This window comes from Canis lupus, chromosome 7 (assembly GCF_048164855.1).
Source record: "Canis lupus baileyi chromosome 7, mCanLup2.hap1, whole genome shotgun sequence".
In the NCBI taxonomy this organism is placed as follows: domain Eukaryota; kingdom Metazoa; phylum Chordata; class Mammalia; order Carnivora; family Canidae; genus Canis; species Canis lupus.
This window is the reverse complement of record NC_132844.1, coordinates 32,121,167-32,142,502: the sequence shown is the minus strand read 5'-3', so window position 1 is coordinate 32,142,502 and position 21,336 is coordinate 32,121,167. Positions and strand designations below refer to the sequence as shown.

The window sequence follows — 21,336 nt, the reverse complement described above, 5'->3', positions numbered from 1 at the left end:
AGTGAGTCAGCCATGAAGTAAGTTTATTTTATGATTCAATTTAATCCTCCTTACCCCCACCTTTTTTATATTATGAGCAATATATGCCATTAGGATAGCTATTAAGGGTGAAAGGATTAATTAAAACTATAATTATCTGATAAGACTAGCATACTGTCTAACCTGATTTAGGGCAAATTCATCTACTTCAATTAAAAATACTGGACAGGGAAAAAAAAAAAGAATAATGAAATAAAAATTAACTATGCAGGTCCTGTTTCTACCATGAATTTCCTAAATTACCTGAGGTATCATTCAAACAAAGAGCCATAGTGTGTTTTGAGATTTTATTAGTTAAAACTGAGTTCTGAGTACAAATAACAAATTTAACTTGACAATTAGAAAAAAAAGATTTACTCTGAGGTTTGTTCATAAAGAAAAACCTGTTCTGTACATTTTAATCTCTAATTTTAATGCCTAACACCATAATGCTTCTAAGTCTATAACTTAATTTTAGGTTTAATTTTAATAATTCTGTCTTATTATATTTGGTGAAAGAGACAAAAACATTATGTAGAGAAAAAGCAAGAGACTAATTAAAATGACTTGAATATAAAATTTTACTGAACGGCTTTTAAATTAGAATACTTTTGGCAGAAAAATTAGCAGCTATGAACAAAATTAACATTACATAATATTTTATCAAGAACTGCATTACAATATTGCGGTTTACATATATTAGAATGATTTGCAACATACTAAAAGCTTATTTATATCAGACATAAAAATCTCTTTGCTAAAACAATTTTTTAATGTAGTTTAGCACTTTTGGGAGATTCAGTTCCCAATAAATGACAGTAACACAATTTAGAAGATGAAAGATAGCATATCTTTTCATTAGAGACCTATCCATGTAAGTCTTGCCAAATAGTTATGAAATTATATTCAATAATAAGCATTCATAAGAACTCAAAATAAAACAGTAACTCTGGTCCCCTCATCAGTATATATGCTTGGCATCAAAAATCATATTAGTGAAAACATACTAAATTTTTCTAGGGAAAAAAGCTCATTTTAGAGCAAGTGTCAATCTACATTTTTTAATACTTTTCCTGACACACTGTTTCCACCACTCTTCATTTTAACAGCGTTTTCTCCATGGGTGGTATATTACTGCTTCTTAAAGACCAATCATACCCAGCATAATCCAAAGTCATCAACTCCTCTGCAGCTGAAGTAAGCTACAAACAGCAAAAGACCAATGCATTTCAATAGAAAACATCCAACAAGGCAGAACCCATCTCAAAAAACATTTTTAACCAAAGGTTGCTTTAAAATTAGTCCTATCAACCCAACAGTATTACATTATCAGTATCGTTGGTTTTGACAGTAAGTTTCAACCTTAAAAGTATATAATTTCCAAGTTAAGGATTACACTGGAAACATAATTGAGTTGAAAAATCTTTCTGTATTAAATAGGATGAAATTTCTTTAATTTCATGTATTTGGGTATGAAATCTCATACCCAGTCACTGAGCTATAGAATATAGAAGGAGGAAAAGGATTACTGATTACACTGTACCCAAGCCTCTGGGAGTCATGAGAGAATTATCCATGCAAACAGACGAATGTCTTCTGAATTCAACCTAATATGTTAGCACAGTTGTAGGTAAGCCATTTAGTGCACCTCTTAAGTGGGAAATCCCTATGTTGTCACTGCTTCCACTTAAGAGTAGCTAAGCTTTGCTCTGTAAGAAAGGGATCCCTGTCCCGTCCACAGAGGACAGGAATCCTAAGTAGCACCAATGCTCCACCATCTGAGAACTATGCTTCCCAACCCAGAGCATCTCGCCTTTAATTTCCACTCCCAATTGGGAAAGACTATATTTAGCTCAGTGAGGACATGACCAAAAACTAAGTAAATAAATAGGGATAAAAATAGAAAATAAATATGAACTCCATTGGAGTAAAACTTCCTATAGAGGTGATTAAGAGGTTAAAAAACTATTTGTAAATAAAAAGTCAAAACCAAGTAAGATACATCTCTATTTTTGGTTTCATTCAAAAGAGTCTCCTTCATTCTTGGCAAACTAGATGTGGTATGATATAATCTACTTCTTTTCATTTACACTGTATCTATTAAAAGTCATTCCTTAATAAGGACTTTTTAATATTAAAAATTCTAAAGGTTTATAATAAATATTGTATTAAAATACTTTAATATTTACAATTGGAAAAAATGTATACTGTAGTCAGTCATCTCAAGGCTACTTCTTCAATTTCATCTTCTACAGTTTCTACTGCTTTTACTGCTGGTTTACTGTTTGCATGTTTTAATCGGTGTCTACCTGGATTAAAACTTCTTCCTTCACTGAGGAAAAAGTCATCATCTTCATCATGTTCTCTATCCCTGCTGCTCTTATCCCCAGGAAGAAAATTTAGAGGGTCAAAGTCTCCTTTGCTGGTAGCCAAAGAATTTGGGTCACTGCTTTTAGAGGAAATGGTGCAGCTGCCACTGGCACCAAATAGCTGTTCCATCAGATTAGCTTTTTTCTCTCTTCTTGTAATTAAATCTACGCTGTCTTTACTAAGTTTCTCTATATTGTTTCTTTGGACATCTAAAAGGCCACTCTTTTGGCTAAATGGATTTGACTTCCCTGATGTTTTTGCAAATGAAGGCACATAACTGCCAAATGCAAGTTCATTTGGAGAGTCTGGGCTTCTAATATTTCCCAGATTCTGAACATCTCCTTTTGTAGTGAAAAGGCTGATGTCTTGCAAATGATGCCCATTATATATTCTCTCCGAGGATTCAGAGGACATGTACATTTTGGGGGTTCTCTCTGGGGAGGGCAGTTTTGATTCCAAATCAGGTAGCAATGGCAGAGGAGGGCATTTTGTATTCCTTGAATCTTGGAGTTCTCTGTTGATTTCATTCAGTTTAGCAAGTAGCATTTCTCTCTTCAGCCTTTCTTCTTCGTCTTCTTCCAATTTATCAATATTCTGAATTTGGTACATTTCCATTTGGTATCTTCCAGTTTCCAATGTGGGCTTTTCTTCTCTCTCCAGCAAAGAGATCTTCTCTTTTTGCCTTTTAGCAGGTTCTTCTCTTTTCCACTCTGTATGAAATCAAATTTTAAAAAGGGGATTTTACAGCAGATATTTTTAAGTAGGAAAACTCAATTCTTATCTTTTACAAAATGGTGTATCTAATTTAGTTATTAGTACAGTGAGAATGAACACCATGAATTTCACTGCTACACTTTATATTCTGGAATTCAGAAAATATACTTAATGTGTATTGCATTTAAAATTCACATTTATAGAACAAATTTTATCTCCAGTGTAGAGGTGAGGAAGGAGGTTCTCTATTTTTTATACTTAATATAAGTGCTTTACACTGAATGGAAGGTGATTGATGGATGGGAGTTTAGTTCAAACTTAAATTGAACCTTTGGATGCATACACTGAGAAGAATACAACATCTCTTATATAGTATTCTGAGTGAAGATACATTAAGTTGGATATCAGAACACTTTAGATAAAAAAAAACACTTCAGATAAACCTCAAATAAGGAATATTCTATTTTTTAAAGTGGGTCTTTATTCTTCAAAAGTGTTAATCTCATGAAATATTTAAAGAAGACTAAAGAGATAGGAGAACTAAATGCAATTCATAATCATATCTATAAAGGACAATACTGTGTCAACTAATAAAACTGTAATATGGATAGCAGATTTGAGAAATATGTTGTATCAAAGTTAAATTTTCTGAAGTTGAAAACTATACTGCAATGATGCAAGAAAATATCCTTATTTTGAAAAAATACACATGGACGTATTTTAAGATATGGGCATGAGGTATATACAACTTACTCTTAGTAACCTTAGTAAATGGCATATGTTCTCACTGATGTTAGAGATCATTCCATACAAAGTCCAGGAAAAAAAAAATAAAGTTGAAAAGAAGGGGCCAGTCTTCTGTTACTTTCTTTTCCTGTTACCTAGACACAACTGACCATAATACATTTCTATTCTATGCTTTCTAGATGAAAGCATCGCTTTGTGACTTACCCAATAGTAATTTATTTTCTACTTCAAATGTTACATTGTTTTAAACACACACAAATATACAATCACTAATTTAAGCAACAATTGGATCATAATTTTATGTTCTATTAACTTTAAGAAGAAGAGGATTTCTCTGTAAGCAGCTTCTATAAGACTAATGAACTATATGCAGATGCTCAGACAGGGATTCCTTTTGCCCATACCTATAAGACATTTTATCCAGATGGAAATGAATTTATTCCTGAACTTCATTTTCAGTATCTGATACTATGTAAGTTGGTTCACTAAACTTCCACACTACTGGTTGAACATGGTAAAGATTTACTTTACATACTAAATCAAAAGAAAACTTACAGGAATATATTTAGGATTTCACAATTCATTGATGTTAATGTCTGGGCTAGTGTACAGACTGGAATCTCAAGGGCAAGCCAATTTTCAGTTACCTCTTCATCAAGCTTTAGTTAACATACACACAAAAATTTTCTCTTTTATCTCAATTCTACTTCATCTGAATTTTCCAAAAGGTAACTTGTCCTTATTCCCTAACCCCAAATACCAACTTGAGTTATTTTTTTTCTTTCCTTAGTAACTTTATTCAAATGTTTGTGATTCCTAATAGACCACCTACTACCATTGTATCGACCTTTTCTTATTCTGTACAACCAGTTCACTATTCAGCTGGAAAATATTCAGGGATGCTAACACTTTCTTTACTAAAGGATTCTGATTCATCACTTGATTAAACTCTTTCTTACCATCCTCCAGCTTCTCAACCTCCTGTTTTACAACATGGAGTCCTTGATCTTTGACAAATTTTTCTTCTCTTTTCACAGCTGAGTTTAGAATCCCTGCTTCTTCATGTTTACCTCTCTCTTGAAATTCCAGGTCCTATTACATATTTTTTTAAAAAAATGCAAGTTCACATGTCAAAAGGGGAAAATGCTATTTAAATATCATAGAGTCATCTCCCATCAAGTATGACACCAACTAAGTTAGAAATTAAAGCACATTTTAATTTAATAAGGCAGTAAGTCACAACCCTCTGAAAGATGCTTCAAAAGCACGCAAGATTATTTACTTTAGTTAAAATTTTTTTAAAAAGTGTAAGATATATCAAATCAATATCATGGAATTAAAGCCAATAACCAACATAAAATACTGAAGAGACATGTTTCAGAAGTATCTTTCTTTTGCACATATCACAACCAAATCTGATTAATTCAGTTAACCAGAAAAGGCTATTAACCAACTATGGAGGCCATGTGAGGAGGTGCTGCTGAACTATATAATACAGGAAGTAACAATTGCATTCCGTCTTTCAAATTTATACTTACTATTTCTAAAGTCTTTAGTAAATTTCATAATATTTAAATCAAATAAAAATGTAAGATTAAAATTACTTGTTTCTTATGGTCCCTTTCATGTGTAATTTTTCTGAGTAAAAGTAAATACCTATTATTAGTACAGCAGAGGATTGTCCCCTAGTATCTATTTCCTTGTTTTCCTTTTAGTTACAGAATCCCTTGAGTTTTAGCAGGGCATACGGATGCTCAACTGGAGACTACATTTGCTACTCTCCCTTGCAGCTAAATAGGACCGAAGGGATGTGAGTCAAAATATGTATGCAACTTCTGATCACATAAAAATAAAAGCTTCTTGCCCTCCATTTCCTTGTTCCTCCTTCTCATATAGGTGGTGAGCCAGTTCCAACCATACTCTTTAAGGTGGAAGAACAGTAAGACAGAGGATGACTACCAAGGAACAAAGCTGTTTACCTATCATGAACTACCCACTGACCTTCAATCTATTATAAAAGAAAGAAGACTTGTATGTTGCTTGAACCACTGTATGCTGGGTCTCTTTCCAACAGCAAATTAGTTTGGACTTTAATAATGTTCCCATTTGCTGAGACCCTTTAAAATGGCAGGATCAGTCTTAAGAGCTTTATAAACTTTGTGATTAGTTATTACCACAACCTGAAGGGTAGCCCATTCCTGTTTTATAAAGTAGGAAATAGAGGCTCCAGGAAGTCACACAAACTAAAATGTTAGAACCAGAATCTAATTAAAAAGCAGTGCTAACTCCAAGGCTATACTCTCTTCATTATATTAGATTGCTGCTCCTCATGCTGAATCCTACAAAGGATCTTTTAAAGAATGATTTTGCTATTCCACACTTTACCCTCTTTAAAAAGACAACATGATCTACTTTCAATGATAGTGAAAATATAGAAAGAAGGACACTTAGCAGATAGCTACTCAGGAACCAAGTCAGACCATTCTTTCTGTTTTATACCACAAGAAAAGATCTCTGGGTCTCTGGGAAACTTACAAGGCACAAAAACAGGAATATATGAAATATGCTGGATCCCTGGTAAACTGTTCTCTTTGGAATTTAAACTATAAATACAAAATATAGAACCCTCTTAGAGAAAAGAACATTCTGGTATTCAGTTTATAAGTCCTTTTAAATGAAGGTCCAAGACAGACCCCCCCTGAATTTCACTCTAATTTGAATGTTCTACAGTCAGATTCTGCTGTAATTACTTTGTTCAACATTCAGCTAATCTGTAAAATTCTCATATAATAGAAGACAAAAAAAGGGGGGGACAAATTAAAAAAAAATCATTTGAAAACCAGTAAAAGTTACTATTAAATGTAAAAGCAAGGAGGATTTTTAGAGATTATCTGGGTACATAAAAGGTAAGAAACCTCTATCTCTGGGGATCTGAGTGGCTTAGTCAGCTAAGTGTCTGATTCTTGACTTCAGCTCAGGTCATGATCTCAGGGTTGTGAGATCAAGCCCTGCTTTGGGCTCTGCACTAAGCATGGAGCCTACCTACTTAAGGTTCTTTCTCTCCTTCTCCCTCTCTGATCATTCTCTCTCTCAGAAAAGAAAAGAAAAGAAAAGAAAAGAAAAGAAAAGAAAAGAAAAGAAAAGAAAAGAAAAGAAAAGAAAAGACCTCTATCTCCAACCCAGAAAGTACAACTAAACTTCTTGAAGCATCTGGAAGATCCAATGACAACGAAGAGTCCGTCCAAAGGAATTTAATAAATCACTTTCTTTAAAAGGCTACTTGTACATTTACACAGATACAGCAGTAGCTTCACTGCTAACTTTTAAAATGTTTCATACCGTGTTTTTTAGGAATAACTTCAAACGTAGAGTTTAGTACCTAATCATGTTGCTAAACTCACCAACGTAAGACGTTCAGGTTTTTCCCATTTGTTTTCATAACACATAACTGTTTGTGGTGTTATAGGAAATTCTTCCAGCTCGAAGTCTTCACTGGTTTGTACTCCTTTTGTACACTGGTCTGTAAAATCACTCTGGCATGCAGCTACCATGAAAATTACAGAAGAATTTTCTAATCATATTGAACAGTGCTAAGATATATGGAATTTAACTACTAAATGTTCACCATTTACATGAGATAATGCATGTTTTGCTCAGCTCTAGGACTACTCACTATTTCTGTTTCTAGGATTTACTGGCAATTAAGTAATTGAGAACAATTTAGACAGGTAAACCCTATTAAGCTTTTACAAAGTCTGTTTTTAACTTTCTGCAACTCAGAAAAGAAAAATTTATACTTTTGTTTAAAAAAAAAAAGGAAAGATATGTATAATAATACCAAAGTGTTTATGAGTGAAATGAAATGACAGCTGGGATTTACTTTAAAATGCTCTTAAAAAAAAAAAAACTCTAGAAGTAGGAAAAAAATAGATGAAATAAGTTTAGTAAAATATGTAACTGTTAAAGCTAAGTGATGCATAAATGAAGATTCGTTATAATCAAACTCCAGTTTGGAGTATTCTTATTTTTATAAAAGTTTCAAAAATAAATTTTAAGAAAAAATTTGAACCTTAGGAAAAACTGAAAAAACTGATTTCTGAAAATTAACTATAAGGAAATTTAAATTTACTTCAATGAAGTTCTTTTCCTTTTGCCTTCCTTCTACTTTAGAATTATTTAATTTTATTATTAATAAGTGACACAATATGTGTTTCAATAATAATAGCTACTATACCATTTTTTCTTGATCTAAGTTCTTTTTCTTTCTTTGGAGAAGATTTTGGCAGCCGATTAGAATATATGTTTTTTATATCCAGTTCTCTCTCCTTTTCCTGAAAAGAAACCCAATACAATTTAGGATGTAGAGTTATCAGTTTGAAATAAAACAAAAATTCTCACCTTGTCAAATTGGAATATATTATACTATAATACTATAATGTCCTTACCAAGTTGGCATGTATTATATTGTATCTAGTTCAGTTTCTCTTCTTATCCACAGAATAACAGAAAGGAATATCTCTAGGACATCTACGTTAGGACAATGATTCTCCCTAAAAAGTGCAATATGTACGGGCAATCAAAATAAATAAGGCAAAATTCATTTTCTATCCACTCTCATCTGATCTACTAGTGTCTTTAAATGTGATCCAAGTTTAGCAAGAGACCAAAATCATTTTGTTAGCATCTTTCAAACATAGGTTTTGAATTACAAGTTAAAAATTATACTTTTTTTTTTTTTTTTTTAAATACAGTGTTCTTTATCATTTTGAGGCTACGGCTCTTTCTGAGAATTTGATTGACAAAATGAAAATTCTATGTAAAATCACATTCAGTTTTGCACAAAGTTTCCACCTATCAATGATATCTGGATACCTTTAAGAAAACTAAGTAATGTGAATGTTTCTTCTCAAAGCTGAAAATGAAGGGCAATATTTGAAACAACTTTTAAAATAATCCTGGGGGTTATCTGAGGAAAAATATTGGGTTACTCAACCACTTAACAGAGAAGAACTCTAGTTCCAACAATTCCTTCCAGGATTTCATAACTTATTTCAGTTATATCAATCCTATTAGGATTATTGTTTCACTTTTGGCATTTGTCATAGTGATCATATTAACAAAACTTTTCTTTAAAAGTACTAAAGAGAATAGAATTTTGTAAATTATATTGTACCAACTTACAAATATGAGTGTTTTAAAATGCTGAGTGTTCAATATATTTTATATATATTATTCATTAAATAAATAAATACATTCTTACTTTTAATTTGTGATACAGTTCTTGTAGCTCCTTTTGAAGGACTTTATTTTCATCATGAGCCTCATATGCTCTTTTCCTTTCAGCAAGCAACTGTCGTTGGAAACTGTTAGTACTCAGCTCAAGGTTTTTGGATAGTTCCTATGATGGGTATATAAACATAAAAAAAATAGTACTTGAGAATAACACTGCACTTAGCAGTGAAATAATGTTTTTAGTAGTACCATACAAGACCTACAAAGCAGGCTGCATGTAGTGTTCATGAACATAAAATAAACTGGAAAATAGATCTACCAACAATTTAGTAAGGTACTTTAGCCTATGTTTCCTTTTTTGTCTTTCCTTTTCACAATGATTTGTAAATAAATTCTTGAGCATTTGCCTGAAGCATACATGAGTAATCATTTAGGTTGGTTGCAAACTCAGCCAAAGGATGTGATGAGAAACACTGGCTTTTGAGAATCATAGTTCAGGCAAATATATACCAAGACAGTTGCATAAAACTATATAGCACTATCCAAGGTGCAGAGATTACCCTGTAAAACATTTCTAGATAAAAATAGTAGTTCTACGGTCTTCAAACATTTTCCATAAAGTTTGTGAAAAAATTTAGGTTAAAACATTATCTTTTAGGTGACATCAACATCATGGTAACATGAGTTATTCCTTTTTTCCCCACCTTTCAATTTATAACTAATCAGATCCATAAAGCAAACATGCATAATTAAACAAAAATACTTCTGCACAGCATGTCAGGACACCTGAGAGAACCATCCATCTCTGCACCTGAAAGTGGGTGGACTAGACATCAGAGAAGGCTGTGGAACCAGGGGTGATGGTACAAGTGGCAGAAGTGGTGGCAGGCCCATATGACTTTTCTGGCAGGAGGTGGAAGTGTAAAGGTGTTAAGTGGGGATGTGCCCGGCCACATATGTGGCAGTTGAAGGGACTCTTTCTGAGGAGAGACCACAGTGACTGAGGGGAAGGAAAAGAAAGGGAAGGAGGCAAAGAAAACTGAAGGAATACCATTTCCTGCTGTATGCCCAGGATTCTGACAAGAGATCAATCATGACCCTTTGGGAAACAACCTCTCTTGAGTCAAGGATCCCCTAAGGGGAAATGGGCAGAGCATCAAGTGGTAAACACACACCTCCCTCCACTCTGCCACCACACCTTTCCTTTCCAGTCCACCAGCTTTTTTTTTCTTAATTGTATAATTGTTTTTCTCATATGTATTTTATCTGAAGGCCCCTGATTCTCTCAGTACTATTTACTACATATGTAGACCCTTCTGGTCCCTGAGAATGACTTAAGATCTTTAAATAGCTCAAAGAACAATTGGGAACTTGAGTACTAACTAGATATTTGAAATATTAAAACGTTAATTTTTTAGACATTATTCTTGGTATTCGTTAATGGCACTGTGTTTTTAAAGTCTTTGTATTTTAAAGAGATACAAGGTAAAATATTTATGAATACAACAATAAGATATCCAAGATCTACTTCCAAATACTACAGAGAGGTGGGAGAGAGTATATATGAAAAATATATCCTATAAGGTAGCATTTAAAAAAATTCTTTATTGAAGTATAGTTGACACACAATGTTACATTAGTTTCCAGTGTACCACATGGTGGTTCCACAATTCTATATCTTATGTTGTGCTCACGACAACATCTCATCATACAATGCTATTACAATACCATTCACTATATTCCCTATGCTGTACTCTTTATTCCCCGGACTTATTCATTCCATAACTGGAAGTCTGTAACTCCTACTACAGTTCACTCATTTTGCCTATCTCACTACCACTCTCCCTTCTGGCAACCATCAGATTGATCCCTGTCTTTATGGATCTGTTTTTGCCCTCCTTAGGCCCGATCACCTATTTAACCCATCTCCCTCCACCTACCTCCCCTCTAGCAACTCTCAATTTGTTCTCTATAGTTAAGTATCTGTTTTATGGTTTGTGGCCTCCCCTTTTCCCATATTAATTTGTAAATGGAATCGTTTTCTTAATTTCACTTTCTGCTACTTTGTTATTAGCATATAGAAACACAACTGACTTCTGCATATTTTGTATCCTCCAACTTCACTGAATATTATTCTAATAGTTTTTGGTGGAGTTTTTAGTATTTTCTATGTATGGTATCATGTCATCTGCAAACAGTTACACGTTTAACTTCTTACCAATTTGGATGACTTTTATTTCTTGTCTGATTGCTGTACCTAGGTCTTCTAGTACTATTTTATACAAAAGTGGCAAGAACAAGACATCCTTGTCTTGTTACTGATCTTAAAGCTCTGTTTTTATCCACTGAGTATGATGTTAAACTCTAAGTTTGTCATATATGGCCTTTATTATGTTATATTCCCTCTACACCCACTTTTTGAGAAATTTTATCATGAATGGATGTTGAATTTTGTCAAATGCTTTTTCTGCAGTTACTGAGCTGATTGTATGATTTTTATCGATCACTTTGTTAGTATTGTGTATCATGTTGATTGATTTTTGAGTATTAGACTGCCCTGATATCCTGGAGTAAATCCCACTTGATCATGGTAATTTTTAAAAATATATTGAATGTAGTTTGCTAATATTTTACTGAGGATTCTTTTTTTTTTTTTTTTTTTTTTTTTTTTGCATCCATGTTCATCAGGGATATTACTGGCCGGTAGTTTTCTATTTTTTAGGGTCCTTGGTTTTCCCTCTTCTACTTTTTGGAAGTTTGAGGAGAATAGGTATTAACTCTTCTTTAAAGGTCTGGTAGAATTCACCTGGCCCTGGACTTTTATTTGTTGAGAGTTTTTAAATTACAGATTCAATTTTGTTACTAGTAATCAGTCTATTTAAACTTCCTACTTCTTCCTAATTCAGTTTTAGAAGATTGTTATGTTTCAAGAAATTTATCCATTCTTCTAGGTTGTCCAATTTGTTGGCATATAATTTTTCATAGTATCCTTCTCATAATCCTTTACTATCTCTGTGGTGTCATTTGTTACTTCTCTTTCATTTCTGATTTTATTCATTTAGGTCCTCTTTTTCTTGATGTGTCTGGCTAAAGGTTGATCAAATTTATTATTTTTTTTAAAAGCCAGTTCTTGGTTTCATTGATCTTTTCTATTGTTTTTAAGTCTTTATTTCATTTATTTCCATTCTAATTGTTATTATTTTCTTCCCTCTACTGGCTTTAGGCTTTGTTCTTTTCCTAGTTCTTTTAGGTAAAAGGTTATATATCTGAGATTTTCTTGTTTCTTGAGGTTGGCCTTTATCACTACACTATAAATTTCCCTCTTACACCCGCTTTTGCTACATCCCAAATATCCTGAAACATTGTGTTTTCATCTGCAGCTGCCTCTATGTATTTGTTACTTCCTCTGTGATTTCTTCCTTGACCCCTTATTTCATAGCATGTTGTTTAGCCTCCTGTCTTTCATATTTTTTCATATTCTTTTTTTAAAAATAGATTTTATTTATTTATTCATGACAGACAGAGAGAGAAAAGGCAGACACAGGCAGAGGGAGAAGCAGGCTCCATGCAAGGAGCCCAATGCAGGACTCGATCCTTGGACTCCAGTATCACACTCTGGGCTAAAGGCAGACGCTCAACCACTGACCCACTGGGCGTCCCCATACTCTTTTTTTTGTAACAGATTTCTAGTTTTATATCATTGTGGTCAGAAAAGAATGCATGATATGAATTCACTCTTAAATTTCCTGAGACTTGGTTTGTAGCCTAATGTGATCTGTCCTGGTGAATGTTTTACATGTATTTGAAAAGAATGTATATTCTGTTGTTTTGGGATGGAATGTTCTGTTAGGTCCATCTGGTCTAATGTGTCAGCTCAGGCACTGATTTTCTGCCTAGATTATCTATCCATTGATGTAAGTGGGGTGTTCAAATCCCCACCTGTTATTATACTGTCCATTTCTCCATTTATGTCTATTAGATTACAATATACATTACATTATATGCTTCATGTATTTAGAGCACCAATGTTCAGTGCATAGATAATTACAATTGTTATATATCTTCTTCTTGGATAACCCCTTTGTCTATTAGATTACATTATATATTACATTATATGTTTCATGTATTTAGAGCACCAATGTTCAGTGCATAGATAACTATAATTGTTACATATCTTCTTCTTGGATAACCCCTTTATTATTTGAAATAAGAGACAAAGAAGGGCGTTATACGTCTATTTTAAATTGTATTTTGTTTGATATAAGTATTGCTACCCCAGCTTTTTTATTTTCACTTCCATTTGCACTGGAATTATCTTTTTCGCCTCTCTTCACTTTCAGTCCGTATCTTTAGATCTGAAGTGACTCTCTTATAGGCAGCAAATAAAGGAGTCTTGTTTTTATCCATTCCTCCCATCCTCTCCCTACCATGTCTTTTGATTTGAGCATGTAGGCCATTTATAATTAATCATTAATATGTATGTGCTCTCTTTCCTTCAGATTGATGACTGATTTAGTGTTTTGTTTGGTTACTTTCTCCTTATTTTCTTGTGTATCTATTATAGGTTTTGGATTTGTGGTTACCATAAGGTTTGTATATAACATGCTAAGTACATATACCCAGTGTTAAATTGATGGTCACTTAAGTTCAAACACATTCTAAAATAACTTCATTTTTACTTCTCCTTCCATGTTTTATGTATATGTTATCATGTTTTACATATTTCTATTTTGTTTGCCCTTATTTAATATTTTAGTTAAAATTAATTTTGCTATTTTTGTCTTTTAACCTTCATACTAGCTTTGGAAGTAACCCAAGACTGACTCAGTCCCCACCCACTTTACCTCCAGCCATCATCTCAACAGGGCAGGCCCAGCATGGAGTGCCCTGGGAACCACAGCCTATGTCAGACATAACTTCAGCCAGCTAACCTAAAGCACCAGGAACACACAATCTACACAAGATATGACCATATACAAGACCACTCCTGCAAATTTATGTAAAGTAGCTATTCTGCTATTTCTACAAACACAGAAAGTCAAGGAAATGAAGAGAAAGAGAAATATGTTACCAATGAAAGAACAAGACAAAAACCTCAGAAAAAGAACTATATGAAACAGATAAACCAATTTAGCTAACAAAGAATTCAAAGTAATGATTATACAGATGCTCACACTGAAGAGTAGAAGAACTCAGAATTTCAACACAGGTAAAAAATATAAGAACCAATCAGACTTGGTTCCTGTCCAAGATGGCAGAGGAGTAGGAGACCTTAATTTTCTCTGGTTCCAGGAATTCAGCTAGATAGCTATCAAATAATTCTGAACACCTGCAAACTCAACTGAAGCTCTAAGAAAAGAATTGCTGCAATTCTACAAATAGAAAAGCGGCCACTTTCTGCAAAGTAGAAGGTGTGGAGAAGCAAATCCAAGGCAATACATGGGAAGATAAACTGCTGGAGGAAGGAGCCTCTGCAGCAGCTACTGGAAAGTGATATATCAGTAGAGCACAAAATTGGAACTTTTAGAAGTCGTCTCCGGTGAGGGAAAGGTGCTCTGGTGGCAAAATGGGACAGAATCCTAGGTGGGACAGTGTGGTCTCAGGATCCCCAAGGTCACCGAAAGAACAGGGGTACCTAAGTGCATCAGAGCAGGAAATCCGACTGCATCAGCAAGCCCAGGAGTGGGCTCTTGGCTAGGTCTTGCCACAAACCACAAACTGTGGCACAGTTGTCCTGCTCTCCAGGACAGGGCCCAGCAAACAGCAGAATCTCAGTGAGAGCCCCCCTCCAAGGGGAGTGGTGCAGGTGCATGGTGCAGGACCCTACAGGGTTTGGAGACTCATAATTGAGGTCAAGTGCCTGAAACAGAAATGATCAGTCATAGGCCAGCTGAGCACAAAGTGTGGACAGAGACAGGAGTGACTGATTTTCCCTGAGGAGCATAGAGAGTGCCTGAACTCCAGAGCTGGAGACTGGGAGGCTACTATCTTCACCCTCATCCTCTAAAGCAGGTAGAAAGCCTTTAGGGAGCAAAAGCCACATAGAACAATCCAGAACAGATTACTTAGCCTGGCCCCCTGGCAAAGGCAGTGCAGATCCACCTGGGGAGAGGACAGATACCTGAGAATCAGCGTAACAGGCCCCTTCCCCAGAAGATCAGCAAGAACATTCAGCTAAGACCAAGTTTACAGATCACACAGAAGTGGAAAACCCCAGTGCTAGGCAAATATATAGAGAATTTGTGTTTTTTTTCTCATAATTCCTTAGTCTTCCAATTTAAAAACTTTTTTCTTTTTCCTTTGCAACCAATTTCGATCAACTCTTTTAAATCTTTTTAAATTTTCATTAAAAAGATTTTTAAGATTTATTCACGGCACACACACAGAGAGAGAGAAAGAGAGAGAGGCACAGACACAGGCAGAGGGAGAAGCAGGCTCCATGCAGGGAGCCCAACGTGGGACTCGACCCTGGTCTCCAAGATCACGCCCTGGGCTGAAGGCAGTGCTAAACCACTGAGCCACCCAGCTTCCCTTAATTTTCATTTTTATAGTTACACTATCTCCTTTTATTGTAATTTTATTTTTGTACATATAAGTTTTTCTTTCTTTACAATTTTAGGATGCAGTTTCTTCTAACAGACCAAAATACACAGAATCTAGTGTATTGCTCTGTTCTCTTCACTTGTCTGATTATATTCTTTTTTTAAAAGTCTTTTTTAATTTTCATCTTTACAGTTACATTCTATCCTCACAATGTATTTAATTTTTTTTGTGTGTATGTGTATAAATATATATATAACCATATATATATATATATACACCATATATATATACCCTATATATGTATAGTTTTTTTCTTTACAATTTTGGAATGAGTTTGTTCTAATAGACCAAAATAAACCCAGGATATTGTGTATTGCTCTGCTCTGTTCACCTGTTTATATTCTTTCTTTTTGTCTTTTAATATTCATTTTTACAACTACATTTTATCCTTTCATTGTATTTATTTTATTTCTGTACATATATAAGATTTCTTTTACAATCTTGCAATCTACCTTTCTAACAAACAGATCAGAACACACATAGGATCCAGTCTCTGTTCTTTTCACCTTTCTGATTATATATATTTTTTAACTTTTTATTTTTTTGGTTCTGATTTGTTTAGTGTGTATTTCTCCCACATCGTTGTTGCCATTTTAGTATTCTGTTCTATTGTTCATCTATTCTTCTCTGGATGGAATTACAAGATGGAAAAACTCACTTCAAAAAAGAGAACAAGAGGCAATACTGACTGCCAGGGACCTAATTAGTATGGGTATAAGATATTGGAATTAGAGTTCAGAATTATTATAAGATACTAGCAAGGCTTGAAAAAAAGCATAGAAGACACTAGAGGATCCCTTTCTGGAAAAATAAAAAAACTAAATCTAATCAAGTTGAAATAAAAAAGGCTATTAATGAGATGTAATAAAAACTGGAGGCTCTAACTGTTAGGATAAATGTGGCAGAAGAGAGAATTAGTGATACAGAAGACAAAATGATGGAGGACAAAGAAGCTGAGAAGAAGAGATAACCAACTATTGGGTCACGAAGTGAGAAACTGGGAGATAACTGATAACATAAAGTGAAACAATACTACAATAATTGGGATCCCAGAAGAAAGGGGGAGGGGTAGAAGGTATACTGGAGCTAATTATAGCAGAGAACTTCCCTAAACTAGGGAGGAAACAGGCATTCAAATCCAGGAGGCACAGAGAACAACCCTTCAAAATCAATAAAAGTAAGTTGACACCTTAACATATAGCAGTGAAGCTTGCAGATCTCAGAGACAAAGAAAATCCTGAAAAAAGCTTGAGACAAGAGAAATATTGGACGGGCAGCAGACTTATCCACAGAGACCTGCAGGCCAAAAAGGCCTGGCATGATATATTCAGGGTGGTAAATGAGAAAAATATACAGCCAAGAGGACTTTATCCAGCAAGGCTGACAATCAAAATAGAGAGATAAAAAGCTTCCAGGGCAAACAGAAACTAGAATTTTTGATCACTAAACTCGCCCTGCAAGAAATAATAAAGGGGATCCTTTTTTTTAAAAATATTTTATTTATTTATTCATGAGAGACAGAAAGAGAGGCAGAGACACAGGCAGAGGGAGAAGCAGGCTCCATGCAGGAAGCCCGATGTGGGACTAGATCCCAGGACCCCAGGATCACACCCTGGGCCAAAGGCAGGCACCAAACCGCTGAGCCACCCAGGGATTAAAGGGGATCCTTTAAGTGAAGAAAGAGCCCAAAAGTAACATAGACCAGAAAAAACAAAACAAAACAAAACAAAACAAAACAGAGACAATATGTAGAAACAGTGACTTTACAGGTAATACAATGGCATTAAATTCATCTTTCAATAGTTACTCTGAATGTAAATGGACTAAATACCCTCATCAAAAGAGACAGGGTATCAGATTGGATAAAAAAGTAAATCCCATCAATATGCTTTCAGAAAGAGACTTATTTTAGACCCAAAGACACATTCAGGTTGAAGTTGAGGGGGTGGAAACCATTTATCATGCTAATGGACATCAAAAGAAAACTGGAGTAGGAATCTTTATATCAGACAAATTAGATTTTAAACCAAAGACTATAAAAAGAGATGAGAAAGGATACTTTATCATAATTAAAGGAGCTATCCAACAAGAATATCTAACAATTGAAAATATTTATTCCTGTAACACAGGAGCAGCCAATTATATAAACCAATTAACAAAATTAAAGAAACATGGTAATCGCAATACAATAATAGTAGGGGACTTTAACACCCCACTCATTGCGATAGAAAGATCATCTAAGCAGAAGATCAATGAGGAAACAAGGGCTTTGAATGATACACTGGACAAGATGGACTTCATAGATATACTCAGAGCATTCTATCCTAAAGCAACAGAATACACATTCTTCTCGAGTGCACATGGAACATTCTCTAGAATAGATCACATACTGCATCATAAAACAAGTCTCAACTGGTATGAAAAGATTGGGATCATTCCCAGCATTATTTTCAGACCATAGTGCCTTGAAACTTGAACTCAATCACAAGAGGAAATTTGGAAATAAATACATGGAAGTTAAAGAGCATCCTACCAAAGAATGAATGGATCAACAAGGAAATTAAAGAAGGATTTAAAAGAATTCATGGAAACAAACGAAAATGAAAACACTACTGTTCAAAACCTTTGGGATGCAACACTGGCTATCCTAAGAGGAAGTATATAGCAATACAAGCCTTTCTCAAGAAACAAGAAAGGTCTTAAATATACAATTTAATCTTATACCTAAGGAAGCTGGAGGAAGAACAGCAAATAAAGCCTAAACCTGGAAGGAGACAAAAATTAATAAAGGATAAGAGCAGAAATCAATGAAATAGAAACCAAAAAAGAAAGATTAACAAAACTAGGAGCTGGTTCTTTGAAAGTATTAATAAGATTGATAAACCCCTGGCCAGACTTATCAAAAAGAAAAGAGAAATAAATAAAATAAATAAAATCATGAATGAAAGAGAGATCACAACCAACACCAAAGAAATACAAACCATCATAAGAACATACTACGAGCAACTATATGCTAACAAATTAGGCAAGCTAGAAGAAATGGATGCATTCCTAGACATGTATAAACTACCAAAACTGAAACAGGAAGAAATGGAAAACCTGAACAGATCTAATATCCAGCAAGGAAACTGAAGCAGTAATCAAAAATCTCCCAATAAACAAGGGTCGGGGGCCAGATGGCTACCCAGGGGAATTCTACCAAATGTTTAGAAGAATTATTACCTATTCTTCTGAAGCTGTTTCAAAAATAGAAATTGAAGGAAAACTTCCAAACTTTATCAGGCCAGCATTACCTTGATCCTAAAACCAAACAAAGACCCCAACAAAAAGGAGAATTACACACCAATATCCCTGGATGAACATGGATGCCAAAATTCTCACCAAAATACTAGCCCATAAGATCCAACAGTACATTAAAAGGATTATTCATCACGACCAAGTGGGATTTACTCCTGAGCTGCAAGGGTAGTTCAACATCTGCAAATCAATCAATGTGATCCACTACATTAATAAAGGAAAGGACAAGGGGATGCCTGGGTGGCTCAGTGGTGGGGTGTCCGCCTTCCGCTCAGGGCATAATCTCGGGATCTGGGATCGAGTCCCACATCGGGCTCCCTGTGGGGGGCCTGCTTCTCATTCTGCACATGTCTCTGCCTCTCTGTGTCTCTCATGAATAAATATTAAAGTCTTTAAAAATAAATTTAAAAATAACAAAAGGACAAGAACCATATGATCCAATCAACAGATGCAGAAAAAAATATTTTACAAAGTATAGTATCTTTTCTTGATTAAAACTCTTCATAGTATAGGGATAGAGTGATATCCCTATCATAAAAGCCATATACAAAAAGCCCACAGTGAGTATCATTCTCAATGGGGAAAAACCAAGAGCTTTCCCCCTAAGGTCAGGAACATGACAGGAATGTCCACTATCACCACTGTTGTTCAACACAGTACTAGAGGTCCTAGCCTTAGCAATCAGACACAAAAGAAATAAAAGCATCTGAATCGGCAAAGAAGAAAAACTCTCTTCATAGATGACATGACACTTTATGTGCAAAACCTGAAAGATTCCACCCCAAAATTGCTAGAACTCATACAGGAATTCAGCAAAGTGGCAGGATATAAAATCAATGCACAGAAATCACTTGCATTTCTATACACTAACAATGAAACAGAAGAATAAGAAATTAAGGAGTCAATCGCATTTACAACTGTAAGATACTTAGGATAAACCTGACTACAGAGGCAGAGGATCTGTATTTGGAAAACATAGAACACTCATGAAAGAAACTGAGGAAGATATAAAGATGTGGAAAAATGTTCCATGCTCACGGATTGGAAGAAAAAATATTAAAATGTCTATGCTACCTAGAGCAATCTATACAGTCAGTGCAGTCCCTATCAAAATACCATCAACTTTTTTCACAGAGCTGGGAAAATAATCCTAAAACTTGTATGGAACCAGAGAAGATCCTGAATAGCTAAAAGAAAACCAAAGCTAGTAATGTCACAATTCTGGACTTCAAGCTCTATTACAAAGCTATAATCATCAAGACAGTATGGTACTGGCACGAAAACAGACACATAGATTGATGAAACAGAACAGAGACCCTGAAATGGACCTTCAATTCTGTGGTCATCTAATCTGTGACAAAGCAGGAAAGAATATCCAATGGAAAAAGTCTCTTCAACAAATGGTGTCAGGAAAACTGGACAACCACATGCAGAAGAATGAAACTGGACCATTTTCTTATACCATACCCAAAAATAGACTCAAAATGGATGAAAGACCTAAATGTGAGATAGGAATTCATCAAAATCCTAGAGGAGAACACAGGCAGCAACCTCTGTGATCTCAGCTGGAGCAACTTCTTGCTAGACACATCTCCAAAGGCAAAGAAAACAAAGGCAAAGATGAACTACTGGGACTTCATCAAGATAAAAAGCTTTCGCACAGCAAAGGAAACAGTGAACAAAACCAAAAGATAACCAACAGAAGAGAAGGTATTTGCAAATGTCTTATCAGATTAAGGACTAGTATCCAAAATGTATAAAGAACTTATCAAATTCAACACCCAAAGAACAAATAATCCAAGAAATGTCCAAGAAATGGACAGAAGACATGAACAGGTATTTTTTCAAAGAAGACATAGAAATAAATGGCCAACAGACACATGAAAAAATGTTCAACATCATTCAGCATCAGGGAAATACAAAATCAAAACCACAGTGAGATACCACCTCATACCTGGTCAGAATGGCTAAAATTAACAAGTCATAAAACAACAGATGTTGGCAAGGATGCAGAGAAAGGGGAACTCTCATGGCAGGAATGCAAGCTGGTGCAGCTGCTCTGGAAAATAGTATGAAGTTTCCTCAAAAAGTTGAAAACAGAGCTACCCTATGACCCAGCAATTGCACTACTGGGTATTTATTCCAAAGATACAGATGTAGTGATCCAAAGGGGCACCCACACCCCAATGTTTATAGCAGCAATATCCACGATAGCCAAACTATGGAAAGAGCCCAGATGTCCATCAACAGATAAATGGATAAAGATGTGGTATACAATGGAACCATCAAAATTTGATGGATACTCAACCATAAAAAACCTGAAATCTTGTACTTTGCAATGACATGGAGGGAATT

General features: G+C 34.8%; 1 protein-coding gene and 1 long non-coding RNA gene across 12 annotated transcripts in view; one reads left to right on the top strand and one right to left on the bottom strand.

Annotated features, from left to right (window-relative positions):
* LOC140636733 (uncharacterized) overlaps positions 1 to 15,997 on the top strand; it is a 34,954-nt gene extending 18,957 nt beyond the window's left edge. The window contains exon 3 of the long non-coding RNA XR_012033948.1: positions 13,882 to 15,997. This is a non-coding gene — a long non-coding RNA (uncharacterized lncRNA). The remainder of the gene's footprint in view (positions 1 to 13,881) is intronic.
* The window catches only part of LCA5 (lebercilin LCA5), an 83,623-nt gene continuing 62,599 nt past the window's right edge, over positions 313 to 21,336 (bottom strand). For 10 of the 11 annotated variants that reach the window (XM_072832269.1, XM_072832262.1, XM_072832268.1 and 7 more), the window contains 5 exons: positions 9,110 to 9,247; positions 8,084 to 8,180; positions 7,251 to 7,393; positions 4,809 to 4,941; positions 313 to 3,098 (listed from right to left, as the gene is read on the bottom strand). In XM_072832269.1, coding sequence (XP_072688370.1) covers positions 2,236 to 3,098; positions 4,809 to 4,941; positions 7,251 to 7,393; positions 8,084 to 8,180; positions 9,110 to 9,247 — 1,374 coding nt within the window. In that variant the 3' untranslated portion in view covers positions 313 to 2,235. The remainder of the gene's footprint in view (positions 3,099 to 4,808; positions 4,942 to 7,250; positions 7,394 to 8,083; positions 8,181 to 9,109; positions 9,248 to 21,336) is intronic. The other variant, XM_072832273.1, reaches the window with a different exon arrangement.